The following is a 20,090-nucleotide window of genomic DNA, read 5'->3' as shown; positions in this document are numbered from 1 at the left end:
CCAGTCGGCTCCGCCAGTCAGCCAGTGTAGAAAGTCAGGCTGCCAAGCCAGAGCATATCAGCCGTTGCAGTCAGCCACTGCAGCCATACCAGCCTTGCTCAGTCAGCTCAGCCAGGCCTCTCTCGAGGCCTGGCTCTCTGTCTGCCTGGCCCGGTCTGCCCTGCCCTGCCTTGCAGCAACAGAACCAGCCTTTCTGGCAAGCCAGCCAGCTCAGAATGCGAGCTGAGCAAGCCAGTGCAGCAGCAAGCCCAGACTAGGTTACCGCAGCCTTACTGTGCAGCCACAGCCACTCAGCCAAGACCAGCAGGAGCTGGCCAGGCTCCAACCCTTGCAGCGCAGCCTTAGGCCGGATAGTCCCCCTGCCTGCACTTTGTTGCCTTCCTGGCCTGTCTGCCTGCCTAGGCGCCTCGGTCTTCCTGTCTGTCTGCCTTGGCCTGCCTGTCTGAAACTGGTTTAGACTAACTGCGTGCTTGCCAGCTGCGTTGGCTTGCTGAGCTCGTATTCTGAGCTGGCTGGCTTGCTAGCAAGGCTGGTTCTGTTGCTGCAAGGCAGGGCAGGGCAGACCGGGCCAGGCAGACAGAGAGCCAGGCCTCGAGAGAGGCCTGGCTGAGCTGACTGAGCAAGGCTGGTATGGCTGCAATGGCGGACTGCAAGGGCTGATATGCTCTGGCTTGTCAGCCTGACTTTCTACACTGGCTGACTGGCGGAGCTGGCTGGCTGCGTTGGCTGACTGGGCGGGCTTGCTGGCTAGCTGGCTTGCTGGGCTCCCTGAGGGAAGCTTTGGGATGGATCGCTAGGGGCATCGGCTTGTGTTGAGCCTTCCAACGGCGTCTACCTTGATCTTCATCCTAAGAAAGACAGACAGAAAAAGAAAGACACACACAAAGTCAACTATGCAGTTTCCACATGAGGAAGGCAGGCAGGAAGGCAGGCAGGCACGCAGGCAGGCACAAGCTGCCTGCGTGCTTGCTTCGCCCTCCAGTTGCTGCTCCAGTTATTTGTTTTCCCTCAAACCCATCCTCAATGTGTTGGGTGAGGTTGAGCTCTGTCCAGCACAGGACGGGACGGAAACCAGCTTGGTCTTTAGTCAGCTTGGTGTCTATGAGTGATATGAGGCGTTGGAGTAGCAGCCTCTCTTGTAGGTGATGCAGAGGAGGGAAATGGGTCGGTAGCTCTTTGAGGATGATGGGTCTTTGCCAGGTTTGGGGATTGCAACCACTTTTTTCTTTTTTTTTTTTTTTTTAAGATATTTTTTTGCGGCTTACGCCTTTTATTGATTTTTGAAGGGACAGACAGTAGGCTGACAGGAAACGGGAGAGAGATGGGGGGATGACATGCAGTAAAGGCCGTGTCGGGTCCGGGAGTCGAACCCGCGGCACACTGCGACTGGATTACCAGTCCGGTGCCCAGACCGTTACGCTACGGCCTGGGCCGATTGCAACCACTTTGACCTTTCTCCAGACAGAAGGGATGGTTTTCTGTGCCATGCATGTGTTCAGCATCCCCACGAGCCAGGTCTTTGCGTTAGGTTCCAGGTGCTGTATAATTTCTGCCAGTATGTCATCAATCCCTGCTGCTTTTCCGGGTTTCGAGTTCTTCTAGGTCGAATGGTTTGGTTTGAGGGCTGGCTGATTGTGGTTGGTCTGATACCACTGTGCGATGGTATTCTCCTGTGGGTCGGCGGCGGTGTTGGTTACGACTGTTGGCCACCAGTTGTGATGCAACAGAGTTTGCTGTGACCGTTGTGAATTATGGGTGGCTCCCTGAGGTCCTTGATCGCCATTGGGTCCAACAGTGGTCATTGAAGCGTGCACACACACATGCACACATGCACCTACACACGCACAGGCGCACATGCGTATGCACACCTGGACCTTTAAATGAACAACAACACAAAAACTAAGGCACTGGTGTCGGACTTCTGGTTTACCGGAACGGGGTTCAACTCCCTGCAGTGCCCTGCTCAATGTGTTGTATTTCATTCATTGGTCCATGGTCTCAGGTCATTGAGCGGCGCGCTATAGTGCGCGATTCTTCATCATTGTTGAGGATTTTTTAAAGGTGAAAATCAAGGAAAAGCAAAAGGCTATAGTCCATGGTCACGGACCGCATACTGGTCAAGGTCATTTATACTGGTGAAGATCATTTACTAGTCTTATAAAGGTCATTTATACTGGTCAAGGTCATTTACTAGTCTCATGAAGGTCATGTATACTGGTCACAGTCATATACTGGTCACGGTCATTTCTACTGGTGAAGGTCATTTATACTGGTCAAGGTCATTTGTACTTGTCAAGGTCATTTATACTGGTCAAGGTCATTTACTAGTCTTATTGAAGGTAATTTATACTGCTCAAGGTCATTGATATTGGTCAAGGTCATTAAGTGGCACGCTATAGTGCACGATTCTTCATCATTGTTGAGGATTTGAAAAAAGGTTAAATCGCAGAAAAGCGAAAGGCTAAAGTCCATGGTCACGGAGGGCATACTATAGTATGTTGTTTTTCTTTTTTTGGTGGTGTGCGGGCTCCATCCAATAACTACACCAGTTGTGATGCAATAGAGTTTGCTGTGACCGTTGTGAATTATGGGTGGTGTGGTCTTTGCCAAGACGGTGGATTGTGGCCCATGCCTTCCTGCTGTTATTTGTCATGTTGGTGTTCTCTATATCTTTTCGTCCTGGGCATGACGTTAAACTGTTCCGTTCGAGAGGACCGGCAACCCTCGAATGTAAACAGCCACGAAAGGAAACTATGTGTGTGTGAGGTGTTCTCTATTATTTAATTCCAGACTTTCCTTCGTTCATTCCCAACTTCACTGTCTATCTCCTGTGTTCTCCATTCATCTTGAGCGATACACAGTTGTCTGATGTGCGGGGGGAGGTGCCGGCTAGTGCATAAAGGCACGGGACAGGTGTTGTCTTGACGCATCCCGTGTTGATGCGACAGGTGTCATTTAGGGCTGTGTCGACCAATTTGGTGTGACGTGATCGGCTCCAGCTTGAGCAGGCATACTCTGCTGTAGAGAAAGACAGGGCCATGGCAGTTGCACGGATTGTTTGTGGGTCTGCGCCCCTCTTGGAGTTCACTAGTTTTCACAGGATGTTATTGTGGGTGTTGACCGTGGCTTTTGTGTTCTCCAGGTGTTTTTTGAAGAAGAGGGTCCTGTCCAGTGTAACTCCAAGATACATGGGGTGGGTATGGTTGGAGAGTTTGTGACCATCCCAAGTGACGCTCAGTTCTTTTTTCGCGTCTCGGTTCCTCAGGTGGAAGCTGCATAGTTGGGTTTGTGCGTGTCTTTCTTTTTCTGTCTTTCTTTCTTAGGACGGAGATCAAGGTAGACGCCGTTGGAAGGCTCAACACAAGCCGATGCCCCTAGAGATCCATCCCAAAGCTTCCCTCAGGGAGCTCAGCAAGCCAGCTAGCCAGCAAGCCTGCCCAGTCAGCTCCGCCAGTCAGCCAGTGTAGAAAGTCAGGCTGCCAAGCCAGAGCATATCAGCCCTTGCAGTCAGCCACTGCAGCCATACTAGCCTTGCTCAGTCAGCTCAGCCAGGCCTCTCTCGAGGCCTGGCTCTCTGTCTGCCTGGCCCAGTCTGCTCCGCCCTGCCTTGCAGCAACAGAACCAGCCTTTCTGGCAAGCCAGCCAGCTCAGAATGCGAGCTGAGCAAGCCAGAGGTTGGGTGAGGTTGAGCTCTGTCCAGCACAGGAGCGGCCGGGACGGAAACCAGCTTGGTCTTTAGTCAGCTTGGTGTCTATGAGTGGCATGAGGCGTTGGAGTAGCAGCCTCTCTTGTACGTGATGCAGAGGAGGGAAATGGGTCGGTAGCTCTTTGGGGATGATGGGTCTTTGCCAGGTTTGGGGATTGCAACCACTTTGGCCTTTCTCCAGACAGAAGGGATGGTTTTCTGTGCCATGCATTTATTCAGTATCCCCACGAGCCAGGTCTTTGCGTTAGGTCCCAGGTGCTCAACTTTCCCATTGCAGTTTCGAGTTCTTCTAGGTCGAAGGGTTTGGTTTGAGGGCTGGCTGATTGTGGTTGGTCTGATACCACTGTGCGATGGTATTCTCCTGTGGGTCGGCGGCGGTGTTGGTTATGACTGTTGGCCACCAGTTGTGACGCAACAGAGTTCGCTGTGATCGTTGTGAATTATGGGTGGCTCCCTGAGGTCCTTGATCCCCATGGGGTCCAACAGTGGTTATTGAAGCGTGCACACACGCACGCACACACACATGCACCTACACACGCACGGGCGCACATGTGCATGCACACGCTAACCAAATGTAACTCTGAGAGTGTAACACATGTAACCAAATGGACCCTTACAGCTCTAACTCTGAGAGTATATATGGTGGCCGACGGGCACGTACAGGTCTAGTGTAACCAAATGGACCATTTGGTCCATGTCTGTAAGTCTGAGAGTGTAACACATGTAACCAAATGGACCCTTACAGGTCTGTCATTCTGAGAGTGTAACACATGTAACCAAATAGACCCTTACAGGTCTTTAACTTTGAGAGTGTAACACATGTAACCAAATTGACCCTTACAGGTCCAACACTGGTTATCGAAGCATGTACACACGCACGCACGTGTAACCAAATGGATCCTTACAGATCCAACACTGTTTTTTGTTAATCATCGAATGAAATGTGGGAGGTCGGCAAAAGAGAAAGTTTAAAAAATCAAAGCAAAGGTAATTCGAAAATGTTATTTTTGTGCTTTTGTGTTTCTCTTCTTTATACATTACTTTACTGTTTGAAATGTAAAATTTACATTTCAACGAAAGGACCTGTAAAGGACAACACAAAACCTAAGGCACTGGTGTCGTACTTCTGGTTTACCGGAACGGGGTTCAACTCCCTGCAGTGCCCTGCTCAATGTGTTGTATTTACATGGTTCATTGAATGGGGTTCAACTCCCTGCAGTGCCCTGCTCAATGTGTTGTATTTACATGGTTCATTGAACGGGGTTCAACTCCCTGCAGTGCCCTGCTCAATGTGTTGTATTTACATGGTTCATTGAACGGGGTTCAACTCCCTGCAGTGCCCTGCTCAATGTGTTGTATTTACATGGTTCATTGGTCCATGGTCTCAGAGGTCATTGAGCGGCGCACTATAGTGCGCGATTCTTCATCATTGTTGAGGATTTTTAAAAAGGTGAAAATCGCGGAAAAGTGAAGGGATATAGTCTATGGTGTCGGACTGCATACTGGTCAAGGTAATTTATACTGGTCACGGTAATTTACACTGATCAAGGTCATTTATACTGGTCAAGGTCATTTATACTGATCAAGGTCATTTATACTGGTGAAGGTCATTTATACTGATCAAGGTCATTTATACTGGTGAAGGTCATTTATACATGTCAAGGTCATTAATCCATGGTCTCGGAGGTCATACAATAGTATGTCGTTTTTTTTCGATTTCGGAGGATTTGAAAAAAAAAAGGTGAAAATCGCGGAAAAGAGAAAGGCTATAGTCCATGGTCACGGACCGCATACTGGTCAAGGTCATTTATACTGGTCAAGGTCATTTATACTGGTCAAGGTCATATATACTGGTGAAGGTCATTTACTAATCTTATGAAGGTCATTTATACTGCTCAAGGTCAGTGATTGATTGATTGATTGTCGAATTACAGTACATTTCAAGCACAAACTCAATACTAAAAAGTTCCAGCATGTGTCTCCACAGTAAGCTGAATAACAAAGTGTGAATGTAGTTTCTAGGTGAAAGTGATTTTTAAATTTCCCCATTGACATGAATGGGAAAAGGCAAAAATTCACATTCAAGTATTTGTTCCTCGGAGACTGTAATCACTATAGTTACAAAACCTTTAGGGATAATTCAACATTATCCCTAAAATTATTTAACCCTAAAATTTTATCGGTCGGCCTCATGGTGGCGCTATAACAGCCCACTTTAGCTTTTGGCTTATAACTCTTGAACCGTAGGTCGTAAAATAAAAAATATTTTTTCCCTGGATTCCTTGGGTCATGACGCATCTCCCCATATAGGCCACGCCCATTTCCGCCATGATAGATTTTCCGCCATTTTGAATTTTGTCCAAAACACACTTTTTGCTTTTCCTCCTACAGATTTTGTCCAAATCTCACAGAAATCGGCACACGTGATCTCTGGACCCATCCAATTAAAACTGAACTGCAGAATTTTGAAAGTGCGTATCGTTCGGCCGTAATCGTCTTCCGAAGTTAGTAGGAGGGACCTATATCACAAAAAATGCCATAAATCACGAACGGAATGTCCAATCCATCCCAAATTTGAATCACATGTCCGGGGTGGTTCAATCAACCAAGTTCTAAAAGCAATTCCATTTTCATCCATAGGGGGCGCCGCAAATGCGAGAAATGTAACCGTTTGTCGCAAAAACATGAATTTCGGGGGTTAAATCCCCTCCGAATTACTTACGCATGATCTAAGGCGTGACTTGAAATTGTAATTGGCTGGCAATACTAGTGGGAGGGGCATATGTAAGCCACTGCGGCAACCACACTCTGCAATTTTTTTAAATTGCGAATTTTTTTGTTTTTATTTAGTTTTCGTACTTTGGTTAGGTAATTTGTTAGGTATAGGATTAAAAAAGTATTGTCTAATTAAACCTAAAGAATATACCATTTAAAAAAAATATAAACTCTAAAGGTTCAGAAACTTAACTTTGGTCCTTTATTTCTCCACTTTGATGATACCATTTGGTATTATGTTTTAAATCATTTTAATCGTTGATCGTTGTCACCTGTACAACGAGGTATAGTCTGTATAGATTGTAAGAATCGGGCATTCGTGGAATGAGCAACACAGCTAAACGTGTGGGTAGCGCCCCCAAAAAATGTGCCAAAATTGCAAATGGTTGGTATACCAACCCTTGCTTTGAGTTGCTTAGTGGATTGGATGATTGCACTCTCCCGGCCACAGCAGGGGTTTTCAACTGAGTATGAACCAGGGACCACAACCCTGACTGAGAATCAACCTGGGGACCACCACCCTGACTGAGAATCAACCTGGGGACCACCACCCTGACTGAGAATCAACCTGGGGACCACCACCCTGACTGAGAATTAACCTGGGGACCATTGTTGTGTTGGGAGGGGGGATATGGTCATGGTGTGGGGGAAATAAATTAACCTTCCATATTAAACTCATGTTGCTGTTCATTGTAACTTATTCTATGAGTAAGCAGACACTTGCGATTGATTATGGGCACAGTTCCTTGTAATGGTGACTCAACCAAGCAATCCGGTATGGTTTCCCTTGAGATACTAACTCACTTTTCTGTGGAAGTTCTTGACATCCGACTTCCCAGTAACTGACAACATCGATGCGTCATAATTTGTCACCAGATCATTTACTGCATTGTTTCTCAACTTTCTCTAACCCTACATTACTAAATGCATGGTCAGGGACCACATGCAACACCAGTGGTCCACGGACCACCTGTTGAAAACCCATGTCCCACAGTAATAAGGAAAAAACAACACGTACAGCACATACACTCGTACAGCACGCCCAAGCTGATCCCACAAGTGTTCAATTGGGTTGAGGTCTGGACTCACAGCATTTCCATCCTCTCCACTCCTACATTTTGGAGGTACTCTGTGATCCTGGCTCTACGGGGCGAGCGATGTCATCCTGGAGGATGGCGTTAGGTCCCATATTCTGAAGATATGGGATCACCACTGGCTCCAGAATCTCACTGCATTTAGATTGCCTTTAATGATGACAAGTTCTGTCTTGCCCGTGAGAGAGATACTGTTCCATACCAAACCAAGCTGTTGTGGCAAGGGTGAATACCAACCACTTGCCATTTTGGCAAATGTTTTGCCAAATGTTTGCTACCCACACATTTAGCTGTGTTGCTCATTCCACAAATGCCTGATGCCTGGCTGAAAACAGCCGTAAAACTTCTTGGAGAAATTAGGAAATTAATCGAATTAATTTAAAAGGTTTATATTATAAATTTCCGAAATGCATATAAATATTGATAAAAACTATAACTAAGGGTATTTTTTCTATAATTTCAGTTAGTTTTAGTTAGTTTTGTGAACACACAATACAGTTTCAGTTTAGTTATCGTTTTTAATTTATTTTTATTTTTTGTTAACTAAAATGGTTTTTTAATTCTAGTTTTCGTTTATTAGTTAGTTTTAGTTAACTATTATAACCTTGGTGTTAACATCATGCTTGTACAGTGAAATTATTTGATTGCAGGAACTGTGACTTTTATGACATTTGCAATAAACAACATCTACATTGATGTGATCATTTTGCGATTAAATGAAACTTACATGGATGATATGCAATGTATAAAACTAGAAAGGCCTACTACATTTTTGGTCAAAGTCACAATGTGACTTTCATTGACTACCAGTATAACATTAAACTATTCATCTCTTTTATTTCCTTTCAGCTTTATGTAGCAGCATCCTTTGTGGTGACGGAGTGTATTTCATCTTTCAGCACAACCTGCTTTATCAAAGTTCTGTGGAAAGTGGTAAATGTCAACAGTAAACATCTTACCTCTGTGCTCACATTACTGTTTCATATGAAGTCAACGTATTTCATGCTTGAGCAGAACCTTTTCCATCAAAGTTCTGTGGAAAGTGGTTATGTTATGTCAACAGTAATCATTAATGTTTACTGTTGACCACTTTCCACAGAACTTTGCTCACATTACTGTTTCATATGATGTCACAGTATTTCATGTTTGAGCAGAAAGAAGAGATGCCAATGGAATTCCCAAGATGTCAGAGCTACACACTGTTATTATTGGTGTTGATTATTAAGAGGCAGGTTGTTTGGTAACTTTAGAAGCAGGAAATGCAAACCTGATGTGCAATGAAACACAATTCTGTGGAAGAGGCCTATAGTTACTATTCAGCTTACCTATCAGCTTTGTGCATAGCAGCATTCTTTGTGGTGGTGGTGTGTTAATCTGTTCTGTGGAAGTTCTGTGGAAAGTGGTCAACAGTAAACATCTTATCTCTGTGCTCACATTACTGTTTCATATGAAGTCAACCTAAGATCTAGATCTTTGACAAGTTTAAATTGGCACGCATCTTTATCATGCACTAATGGGGTCAGGGAAAGAAAGTTTTATCTGTTGCCATCTGTACCCCCTGCACTCCACCTGTCATGTACATTAAAGCTCCATTATGCTACTTCAACAAAATTGGTACTGTAGGAAATAATCAGGATTTTGAAACATCCTCTATAGACTGAGACCTATTTAAGGGGTGATGGAATCTTAAGAATTCTTCACCTTAAACTAGATGCCAATAATGAAGAAATGAATTCCAACCAACTCTTTCGATCACAATCTCTGTAGGTCTATGCGCAAAGCGTGAAAGCAATCTGTTCTGTGGAAGTTCTGTGGGAGCTGAAAGTAAACCGGAGGGAAAAAAAAATAATAATAATAATACACAGAGACATGATAAGGTGGCAGAGAGGCAACATAGCTGTTATGCGATGACAAGATAATAATTAGAACATGGATCCAAAAAAAGTACAATATCCCCACTATATGGAGCAGTCAGAAGGGCATGGGTCTGTCTATGTTACACCCACACTGAGCCGAATCAATGGCAATGACAACAACAGATATCGACTCATTAAAATGGTTGCAAACTGTTCCAAATGATTGTTGAATCTGACTGTTTCTTAAGTGGTGGGTTTTCATTAGAATCTTATTGGAAAAACTTCTATAATTAAGATGTATTGTGTTCACCAATAACAAACAACAATATGTCAAATTCTAAATTGGCATCTTCATTACTTAGCTCATGCAGTGGCCTTTTTGTGGTTTGAGTGTCTGCCCTGAGATTGGGCGGTCGGGGTTCGATCCCTGCGACATACTGTACTAGCGTCATGTCCAGGGCGGGGGGTGTACTTGTACATCAAACTGCCTCACACTACAGAAACAGGTGATGGGCCTATGTGGCTCGGCAACGCTTACTTATCTTCATAACTCAAGCATATTATTCATTCTCAAAGCTGCAATTACGTGTTCTACCACTGCTATTCTTCTAAGTGGGTTATAATGTGGAGTATATGTGCAGTAGTGCAGATTTCACAATAAACAATAGAAACTGTCACTGAGACAAGATATGATTAGACAAGTAAAATATATGATGACATGTACTGTATATCATCATACATCTAAAAACAACTCAATAGCCTGCCAAGTGTTCATATTCATTTGAAATCAGTGAGGAGCGAAGTGATAAATTAAAAAGACACTTGGCTCCATGTCCTTCTCTTCACACACATAGGCCTCAGAACAGCACATGTAATTAAATGCATGTGGTTATTCGAGACTGAGACCTATTTAAGGGGTGATGGAATCTTAAGAGTTCTTCACCTTAAACTAGATGCCAATAATGAAGAAATGAATTCCAACCAAGTCTTTCGATCACAATCTCTGTAGATCTATGCACAAAGTGTGAAAGCACAAACAGTTGGACATAAAGGTTCCACACTAGAATTCCACATTATCAGTCGGTTGCTAGGCACGCATCGGCGTTGTTAGGCACATAAGTCGCAACAATACCCATTGTCAGAGTACACGTTGTACCAGTCTACTATATCTGTTCTCCTAAATATTTATACCCATATATAGATCAAGTATGACGCCATAGTCCTGACGTCAGTTGGAAGGGACACACTAGTCCCCTAGCCCATTGGGGACTGGGGAGTGATGGCGAGGGTGACGTATGAAGATTGATGACACATCAATGTCATCAGTTACTGGGAAGCCAGACAGACAGAACTTCCACATAAAGTATTGGAATACAGTGGCTCTGTGTTGATTGGTGTGTATTTGTAGTAACATTCATCGTGGAGTAGCAATGACCTGTGGTCTGGTCAGACTAGTTAACTCTTCATCAACTTGATGTTCATGTTTAAATGGCTTCCGTTGTTTCCAATTGGTTTGCGGTGTGGAGGACTGTCAGGTTAGCAAGGTCAGTCCATCCATCATCAGTCATTCCCTATCTAACGTTCCACACTAGTGCCTCTCCTATGATGGCTACGGTGGAGGAGTTTAGCCATGCTAAGAGCCAAATGGGTTCCCTGAAGAAAGACCCTGGAAATGAGGCTAAACTTCAGATCTACGGCCTCTTCAAGCAGGCTACAGTAGGACCCTGTAACACTCCTAAACCAGGCATGTTGAACTTCATCAACAAGGCTAAATGGGACGCATGGAAGTCCCTGGGCTCCATGTCACAGGAAGATTCCAGGCAGAAGTACTGTGACCTGATTGGCTCCCTGGTGATGGCAGAAGGAGGCGCTGCCAAAGTGGACCCACAGCCTGCTGGGAGCGCAGCTGAGTACGAGACGCTATTGGTCACCACCGAGGATGACATCACCACCATCAAACTCAACCGTCCGGTCAAGAAAAATGCCATCACCACAGAGATGTACCATGAGATCATCAGAGCTCTGGAGCAGGCAGCGAAAGATGAATCCGTTATCACAGTCTTCACTGGTGCCGGAGACTTCTACTGCAGTGGAAATGACTTGACCAACTTCACCAAGATCCCTGAAGGAGGAATCCAACAGATGGCTAAAGACGGAGGAGAACTGCTCAGGGAGTATGTGAAGGCATACATAGACTTTCCTAAGCCATTGATAGCTGTGGTGAATGGACCTGCTGTAGGAGTGTCTGTCACTATACTGGGTCTGTTTGATATCGTCTACGCCAATGAGAGGGCTACATTTCATACTCCATTCAGTCAGTTGGGTCAGAGTCCTGAAGGTTGTTCTACCTACACCTTCCCTAAGATGATGGGCACCGCTAAGGCCAGTGAGATGTTATTGTTTAATAAGAAGTTAACAGCCTGTGAACAAGGTCTGGTCACTGAGGTGTTTCCAGAGCATTCCTTCCAAACAGAGGTGTGGACCAGACTGCAGGCCTATGCCAAACTACCACGCAATTCTCTGGCTCTGTCTAAACAATTGATTCGTGGAGTGGAGAAGGATCGTCTCCATGCTGTGAACGATGCAGAGGTGGAGCGTCTGGTGGAGAGGTGGTTGTCAGATGAGTGCATGGAAGCTGTCATGAGATTCTTCCAGATCAAGGCCAAACTCTGAAATCTGGTTCTTGAATGAATTTATTGAACTGAACACTTGTACTGTAAATTCACAATGAACTACTAGATTGTTTTATGAAAAGTGTCTAATGTATTTATTTATCTTTGGTACTGATGGAATTTGATGTTGTGTTCTGTCCCATACTCAGAACCTGAGTCAGTGGTGTGTAAAAGAGTTTGTTTGGGTGCCTTCATGACACCTGTTACTGCTGGTTTCTAAGACTAACCAAGCACTAGTTGGATCGTGAATGGAAACATCTGGTAGTACAGAAAACCAGCAGTGCAGTGGTCCCTGTGTACCAGGGCTTAAGAGTAAACAACCCTGGTCCAGATTCTAATAAACTGTGGCTGTCAGTATCTATGGTACTTATAGGGTTATTTAGAAACAGACATGGAGCGGGAATAAATAATGATTTGGTACAGAAAATTGTCTTTGTGCTTGTCTGTATTAAAATTTAAAACACTTGAAAAAAGTGTTGATTAATTATACAATCACAATTATACAATTTGACTTTTTTGCACGCCTATAGAAATTAGAAGTCACTTGATTTCGGAAGCAGACTGGCTTCCGAAATCGGAGGAGGCCCTCACATCTATAGCAACGTAGGCCCGCACATCCACGTTATGCGGTCCTCATGTCTCTCACGAGTCACCCCTCTTCTTTCTCTCCCCCTATCTCTCGCTCCCCTCCCTCCTTCTCTACCCTTCTCTCTATCTTATCTCTCCTTCCTCACATATAGCACATCCACGCTACGTGACTACGTCTCTCTCCCCCTGTCTCCCCTCTCTCTACCTCTCTAGGTCAGGAGACCTATAGGCCAGCCTCCCTCTCCCCCTTCTCGCCCCCCCTCCCCCACTCTCTCTGTCTCTTTCTCTCTCTCTCTACCTCTAAATTGTACATATAAATAATATAGAAATAGAAATATATAGAATATAGATAGATAGACAAGTAAGGTTTACAGTATAATACATGGGTACTACTAAGCAGTAATAAATAGGCTAGTAAAGTGTAGTGTGTCAAGTGTGCCATTCCATTTAGAATGGATTGGCATCTTTCCTGGAATACTGAGGCAGGATATAATTATGCTCCGGTGTGTACACCAAAGTCTGCATGTGTATGATGCTGTTTATTCTTTTTTTTTCACACCTAGAGATTATTTGCTTACATATAACACACTTTAGTACTTATTACTGCGTAGTACCCTTGTATTATAGACTTATTACCTATGTATTTATTATACATTGTTAATACAATAAAACAATTCAGGATACACCTGCACTGCAGTTAACACATATAAACAGGCATATAGAATATCATTCAGTCCAGCTATAAATTTAGAGCAACACATTGGAATAGAATACTATGACTGCTGACTTGTACCTTAAAATGTTTTCCTGGTCTGTAGGATATTTATGATTGTTGATAAAGGTGATTCTATATTATTGTTGTTGTTTTTCTTCACAGCATAGGTCCACGGTTGTACCCAGGGTCACCAAGATGTCCGTACACAGACAAAATGTGTCCGTGGCAAAGACTAGCTTGGTCAAATTTTAGATTTTCTCTTTTACACACCATTATAATGTTCTAATTTTGATCATAACATCCACTTACTGAATGTCAAGTCTCCAGGTTTTTGTCAGAATAAGTACGACAATTATTTATTATGACACTATGGCGCATTAGGAGCCCATGTAGTGGTTATCTATTTGTGTTTCTGGTAATATTATTGTCCACAAATTTTGTTTGTCTGTGGCAAAAATGCAATGATGACAAAAATGTCCACCACAAGCCAACATGGCATGACCCCTGCTGTACCCTGTAACCAAAATAACACATCTCAGGGGACATTCAAGTTTTATTAGTCAAGTCTACTACAAGAAGATGTATTTGGAATAGCTTTTAAGCACTCCAATTGGCAGATAAAAGCTAAATAAAAAATACAAATACAGGCCATTGCATAGTAGCATGTTTGGTATCATCTGGTACAATAGTGGGCCCTAGTGGCAATGTTTCTTCATTGCATGGCCAATGTCCACGATTTAGCTTCATGCTCTCTTCGATGTTTAGCTAATTTATGGAAACACCAGTCTCCGAGATTAATACAGCAAACTGCAATGCTGTTAGTGAACTAAAGTCCACACCTCATACAAATACGGTCGCTCACAGGAATTTGCACCAGTAAGTTAACATTTCAAAACACGTTCTCCCTCTGTATGTGTGCATGTATGTGTGCTAAAGGGCTAGCCAGCCATTTGTTGTGCCCTATGAGTTTCTGCCTGGCAGTCTCCTGGTGGTGAGAGCAGTACTCTGAGGTATGAACGAGTTATTTCGAGAATATTAGAATTATGCAGCATTGTACTGTACTTCTAGTGCTACTGGCCAGTTAAGATAACTAACGTTGCTTTTTCGATACAAATACTTTGCGTTGATACATTGTCCAGCAAGCAGTGCGCTGTGAAATATTGTTAGCTTACAGGCCTCGCTGACGCCGGGCTCGCGTAGTGCACTTGCTGCCCGTCTGCTAATGTTTATTATGGTAGCATTGCTACCTAATACAGTGCTATCTGCAGGCATTACCTGCCCCCCACTGGCTGCTGCTGGCTAACTCAATGCTAGCTTTCCTTACTATGTATTGACTGTGCCAGCATAGATAGACTATGTCCCTGTTCTGTTGTTTGTTTATTTGTTTATTCATTCCCCTCTCAGGCTGTCATGTCAGGAATTAAGAGGAAGATAGAAGATAATGATCCAGACTATGAGGACATCTCACTGGTCCAGGAGAGCAAGAGAAACAAAGTGGTGGAACATAATGGTAGGACCAATGCTCCTAAATCACATCCAGTTTGTGTCAATGAATGCACCTGCTCCATAGCAAAGTGTTCTGAGGACACCACCCTCCAATTAATGTCACACATGGTTTGTCTTTTTTTCTCCACTCTGTCAGCCCGGGAAGCAACTGTGCAGAAGATTGAAGCTATCATCAGGGAGCAGTTCTCATTGGAAATGAAGAACAAAGAGCATGAGATTGAAGTGATAGGCCAGGTAACTTGAAACATGCAGTTCTATTAGGGTGACCGTATTTTCAACCCCCTTCGTGCATGCCAATTCATGCACGTTCACGTACGTGCAAATGTATACGCACCATAGCTGTTGCATACAGTACAGGCAACGGCTGATTGACACACATCGGCTTTGAATTCAGACACAATGCATGCATTGTTCATGTTTTCAGATTGGTCGTGAGAATGAACAGAACATAATTATTTTAATTGTAGCGAATAGCCGAATACCGGGACAATTTACTAAATGTTATAATATAAATCAAGCCTTTTTAATTTTGTACAATTCTGGCCAAACCGGGATGTATGGTCATCCTAAACAATATACTACATTGCAATATAAAGTACACATGTAACTCTGTGTTTGTTTGTGCATTTGTTATTGTTCATATTTTGATGCGGGTATGAATTGGTTTATATAGACTGAAACTACTACTTTGGTGCATTCTTTATGTGGAAAAACAAATTGTGGTTCCCTATCTCCATTATTCCTGCAGCGACTCAATGAAGCCAGGAGGATGATGGATAAGCTAAGAGCCTGCATGGTGGCCAATTATTATGCCAACGCTGGTGTGACAAAGCTCCCAGAGGTAAGGCTTCCTCAGCAAAATCATGTTGGCTGTGGGAGGGTGAGTGATACACATGACATAGGGCTGCACGATTATGGCCAAATGATTATTGTATTTGTATTTCCCAGCAGGTCTCTAAGAGTGACCCTGCAGTCCTAAACCATCCAGCAGTCAGGCGGTTCCTGGAGTCTCCATCACGTTCCTCCTCTCCCCTGAACCAGGGCTCTGAGACCCCCTCCCTCGCCCCATCAGAATCGGAATCCCTCTCACAGCAAGGAGAAGGAGCTGAGAGAGATGGCGAGGGAGCGTGGAGAGACGATGGTGGCAGGCAGGAACGCAGGCGCAACACAGTACGGGTGAGTTGGAGAAAGTCAAGGAACGTTGAAGCTTGAGAATCAAACAGTTCGTCACGGTTATCACCTCTGTGTTGCAGGACACATTTGGCGTTCCGTCAGTCGAACCGAGGCTGACATACCACACGACTGGGGACGAGGCCTCCAGACTATACGCAAAGAAGACCATTGTAGTGGGCAACGTATCAAAGTATGTTATATACATAAAGGTTTAAAAAACCCTACGATCACATTCTTAACTGATAATTATTTCCAAATGTTATTATTCCAAATGAGTATTTCAAAAGATCTTCAAATTTAGCATAAGAACATTTACTCTTTTACTTGACCATCTTCTTTCTTCTATGCAATTTGATTTATCGGTGGTAATTAAGTGGTTATAGCTTGCAGCAAGTTAAAATGCATGCAAGGTTTGGTGTGGTAAAATTAATAAATTTCTTTTAGTTCAGTTTAGGCATTGTTTATGTGGTTAAGTTTAAACACAGGGTTGGTGTGATTAAAATAATACATTTTAGTTAACGTTAGGCATTGTTATGTGGGCATGGGGTTGGCTCCGCTGGTGTGGTTAAGTGTTTAGCGGGAAGGATCATTTCCTTCCAAGAGATTGCACAACAATGAGCATGTTATGAAATAAATTGCTTCCGTTAAGGGGTAGTCTTATGTGTTAAGTCAGCCGTGGGACGGTTTTATAGACCACCTCTACTTCTCGATAAATACATCCTCCAATATGGAGAACCTTCCACTTTACAGACAACCAGAGCAGAGTAAATAGAGGGACAGTGTAGTCGTTATTGGAATGAGATTGAGTTAGGGTTTTAAAAGAGTACCTGTTGGCTTAATACTAGTGTTAACTCCAACAGCAAAGTATAAACTGCACTGACTGCAGTAACCTTAAAATAATCCATTTTACTTGGGTAGCTCAACTCTTTGTTCGAAAACAGATTTATTACAAATCCATGTCTTGTTTTAACTGATTTGGCAGAATGTTTTTGGAAGAATCATATGCCTTGCAGACTATACAGGGAAAAAAAGTCTTTGTGGAACTGGAAACTAAACATTTTCAAAAGCAGATCTATAAGATCACAACGTGTCACATCTTGTGAGCTATTTTTGCTTACTACTGCTCATGTCATGGAGGCATAAATGATGGAGGAACAAACGATACAGAAAGTGTGTGTGTGCTACTGCGCTTGCATGTGTGCCTGGTCTGCGGTTGCAGACTGGTGGTTGAGAACGGTGGTTGTTGTTTGACCCTGTGGAAGATCAACAATATATCACATTTCGCAAAACTCCAAATATTGTCAAACATCTGGTCATAGAAAAAGCATGTACCTATTGTTTTGCAACTTGTGTGTGGTGGAACAACGTCAGCAAAGCAAGGAATAGAGAAGTGTAAGATGTAAACACCAGAGGTTTTAAATAAAATCAATGCTGATTTCATCTTATCCCCCCCTTTTTTACATTGGCTGTTCTTAGATTGTTTTTGTTCTATTGCTCTTTGGAGAAGTTGAGTAAGAGTGTGTTTCCTACAAGCCTTGACCTGCAAAATGCCACTTTTCTGTACATATTACTTTTTCTGTTTCCCCATCCCCATATTCATTAGGGGGTTGATTCAGATTGCTTAACTATTTCACAAGAACACCTAGTTCAATAAATCATTTTATTTGGGGCAAAAATATTAGATAAACACAATCTTAAGAAGCTTGTCCGTGGGGCCCCCTGGTGTCTGCAAAGAACACGGATCTAATGCTCGCAGGACAGGATTTGAAGACAACAAAGAATTCAAGTTATTTGATTGGTGTTGTTTGGTGTGACATATTTGTCTCCTGATACATGGTGCCAAATTATTTAGGTAGGTAATCATAGCTGGCTGTGTGTCGTTCCATGTACTTTTTCATCATCGCCTTCAAGCTGTCATCACTCTTTCCTCCCCCCTCTCTCTCTCAGTGGAAAACAATTCTCAGAAGCAGCCTCCTCTCAGCCAATCTCTATCTCACCCACCCACACTTCTTTGCCCTTTCTCCATCCATCTTAGTTGTCACCCTTTTACATCTATCCCCATGTCGTTTTCGTCCTAATTGCACCCATGTCCCTGTTAATGCCAAACCCTACTGTTGGTCTGAATCCTGACAGTGAGGACTTCAGGCGTAAATGCATGCATAAGAACATGTTATCCCTCCCAGTTCCATTCCCTAATGAACCAGATCCCCGACCAATTGTGTTTCGTTGGGAGTGCATGGCCAAGCCGGAGACACTGCAGATGAATCGACATTCCCCATACACATCTAAACTCCTGTTTGTGTTTGTCTCTCTGTCTCCCTCAGATACATCCCTCCAGATAAGCGGGAGGAGAACGACCAGTCGACCCACAAATGGATGGTGTACGTCAGAGGCTCCAGAAGGGAGCCAAGCATCGACCACTTTGTCAAGAAAGTCTGGTTCTTCCTGCACCCCAGTTATAAACCCAATGACCTGGTAGAAGTCAGGTGCGTGTGTGTGTGTGTGTTACCGTTTACATGATGTCCATGTGTATTTTGGATAAAGAACCAGTCTATGTGTTTGTAAATCATTCACATACATGTAAAACAGGCAGGGCTTCTCTTGTTATTGAACTGTGCAGTTGGGTGGTGTTTATTTTTCTTTGCCTTGCCTTGCCTTGCCTTAGGCAAGAAATAAAGGTAGAGAGACAGGGTGAAACATGTTCTGATCACATAATATGTTGTAACTGTGTTGTGTTGTCATAGACACTGCTTATTTATATACATTATTGTTATTCATTTTGCAACGTCAAAAGTTATTGTCCCTTTCCATGCACCACTAGACTGAAATGGAGAACTGGTTTGGAAAGAATCGAGCCATTAGGTCAGGAAGAGAACCTGTTCTTGTCACAGACTTGACTGTTGCCAAGTCGACCTGTGCCTCAACATAGCATTTAGCCCGCAGAAACGACTATATGGCAACACCACATCTCATCAGTAAACACACACCCGCGAAAGCTTATGTGATGAACACTGCCCCACTGAGGACACTTTAGCTTATAGCCAATTGTAGCTTCCCTTCTCTATCTACTGTTGTACCAAAGCCATTAATTAGCCCATCCTACTGACGCTGTACTGTTCCACCTCCTCCTTTAACCACTTACAACCTGGCGTCCCTATATTGGAGTCCAATAATGGACATGCAAATCTTTACCAAAATTTTCAAAATGATCTACAACTGTTATTAACTGGGCCAAACACGCACCCAGGGCCATAACCAACAGTGCTGTCAGGATAATTGGTCTCCCCACACTCAACCTTGAAGAACAGTATCACATATTGCACACATTGCAACATCTGTACAGCCAGGACATCATAGACTCACTCAATCACCACCTCTAATATAAGCCTCCTGTGCATTATAGGCTACACAACACTGAGTTGCAGATGGGCTTGGCAAAAGCCTGATACCTGCAGCCAAAACCATATGCCTCGCTGCACAGGCTTGAGTACTGTGTAGAGCTGTCTATCATTGTATGTTGTTAACTTGTTATGTGCTGTTCTGGGTGCTGTTGTCCAATATTTATAGTGCTTTTGGAAAGGAATTTCCCCTTGGGGACGATGAAGTCTAAGCTCCCTGAAAGGGCATGCATAACGTAGAATTGGCTCCTGTTGCCCATAGATAGTGCCTGCCAAGTCATAAGAGAGAGTCATAAGGAGACTCATCAAGATTTAATTGATCATCATGCAGGCCATAAACATGCACGCTGTAGCATGCATGTACGTTCCCTGGCATTATTATTGAGCCCAGCATGAGTCTGAGCACAACAACATCAACGCATGTGACATGACGCTCTATAATAGGACACACCCAGGCCATAGAGAAGGATGGCGTAAACACTTGAGAAAACGGAATACTTGACACCTCAGAGAGCTTGTGTCTGGCCTGGAGCACTCACTCAGGTGTGGACACATACAGTAGGCGTGGCACGCAGGTTCATATGCGCACGCAGGTTGACACTCTAGT

At 43.7% G+C, this 20,090-nt stretch overlaps 2 protein-coding genes across 3 annotated transcripts in view; both read left to right on the top strand.

Moving 5' to 3' along the window:
* Nucleotides 1–10,919: 10,919 nt before the first annotated feature.
* Nucleotides 10,920–12,104, top strand: LOC310871334 (enoyl-CoA delta isomerase 2-like; the record flags this gene model as incomplete). The annotated part of the gene is made up of 1 exon (XM_083782820.1): nt 10,920–12,104. One exon carries the CDS (start codon nt 10,920–10,922, stop codon nt 12,102–12,104), a length of 1,185 nt encoding a protein of 394 aa, XP_083638946.1.
* A 2,069-nt stretch (nt 12,105–14,173) lies between these two features.
* The window catches only part of yeats2 (YEATS domain containing 2), a 45,707-nt gene continuing 39,790 nt past the window's right edge, over nt 14,174–20,090 (top strand). Inside the window, exons 1-7 of one of the 2 annotated variants that reach the window (XM_083782093.1) lie at nt 14,174–14,282; nt 14,811–14,916; nt 15,049–15,146; nt 15,661–15,753; nt 15,861–16,088; nt 16,166–16,275; nt 18,410–18,571. In XM_083782093.1, coding sequence (XP_083638219.1) covers nt 14,817–14,916; nt 15,049–15,146; nt 15,661–15,753; nt 15,861–16,088; nt 16,166–16,275; nt 18,410–18,571 — 791 coding nt within the window. In that variant the 5' untranslated portion in view covers nt 14,174–14,282; nt 14,811–14,816. Of the gene's footprint in view, nt 14,283–14,394; nt 14,417–14,810; nt 14,917–15,048; nt 15,147–15,660; nt 15,754–15,860; nt 16,089–16,165; nt 16,276–18,409; nt 18,572–20,090 lie in introns of those variants that run through there. The other variant, XM_083782094.1, reaches the window with a different exon arrangement.

This window comes from Protomyctophum parallelum, assembly GCF_964188405.1.
Source record: "Protomyctophum parallelum genome assembly, chromosome: 14".
Taxonomy (NCBI): domain Eukaryota; kingdom Metazoa; phylum Chordata; class Actinopteri; order Myctophiformes; family Myctophidae; genus Protomyctophum; species Protomyctophum parallelum.
This window is presented reverse-complemented; position numbering and strand designations above follow the sequence as displayed.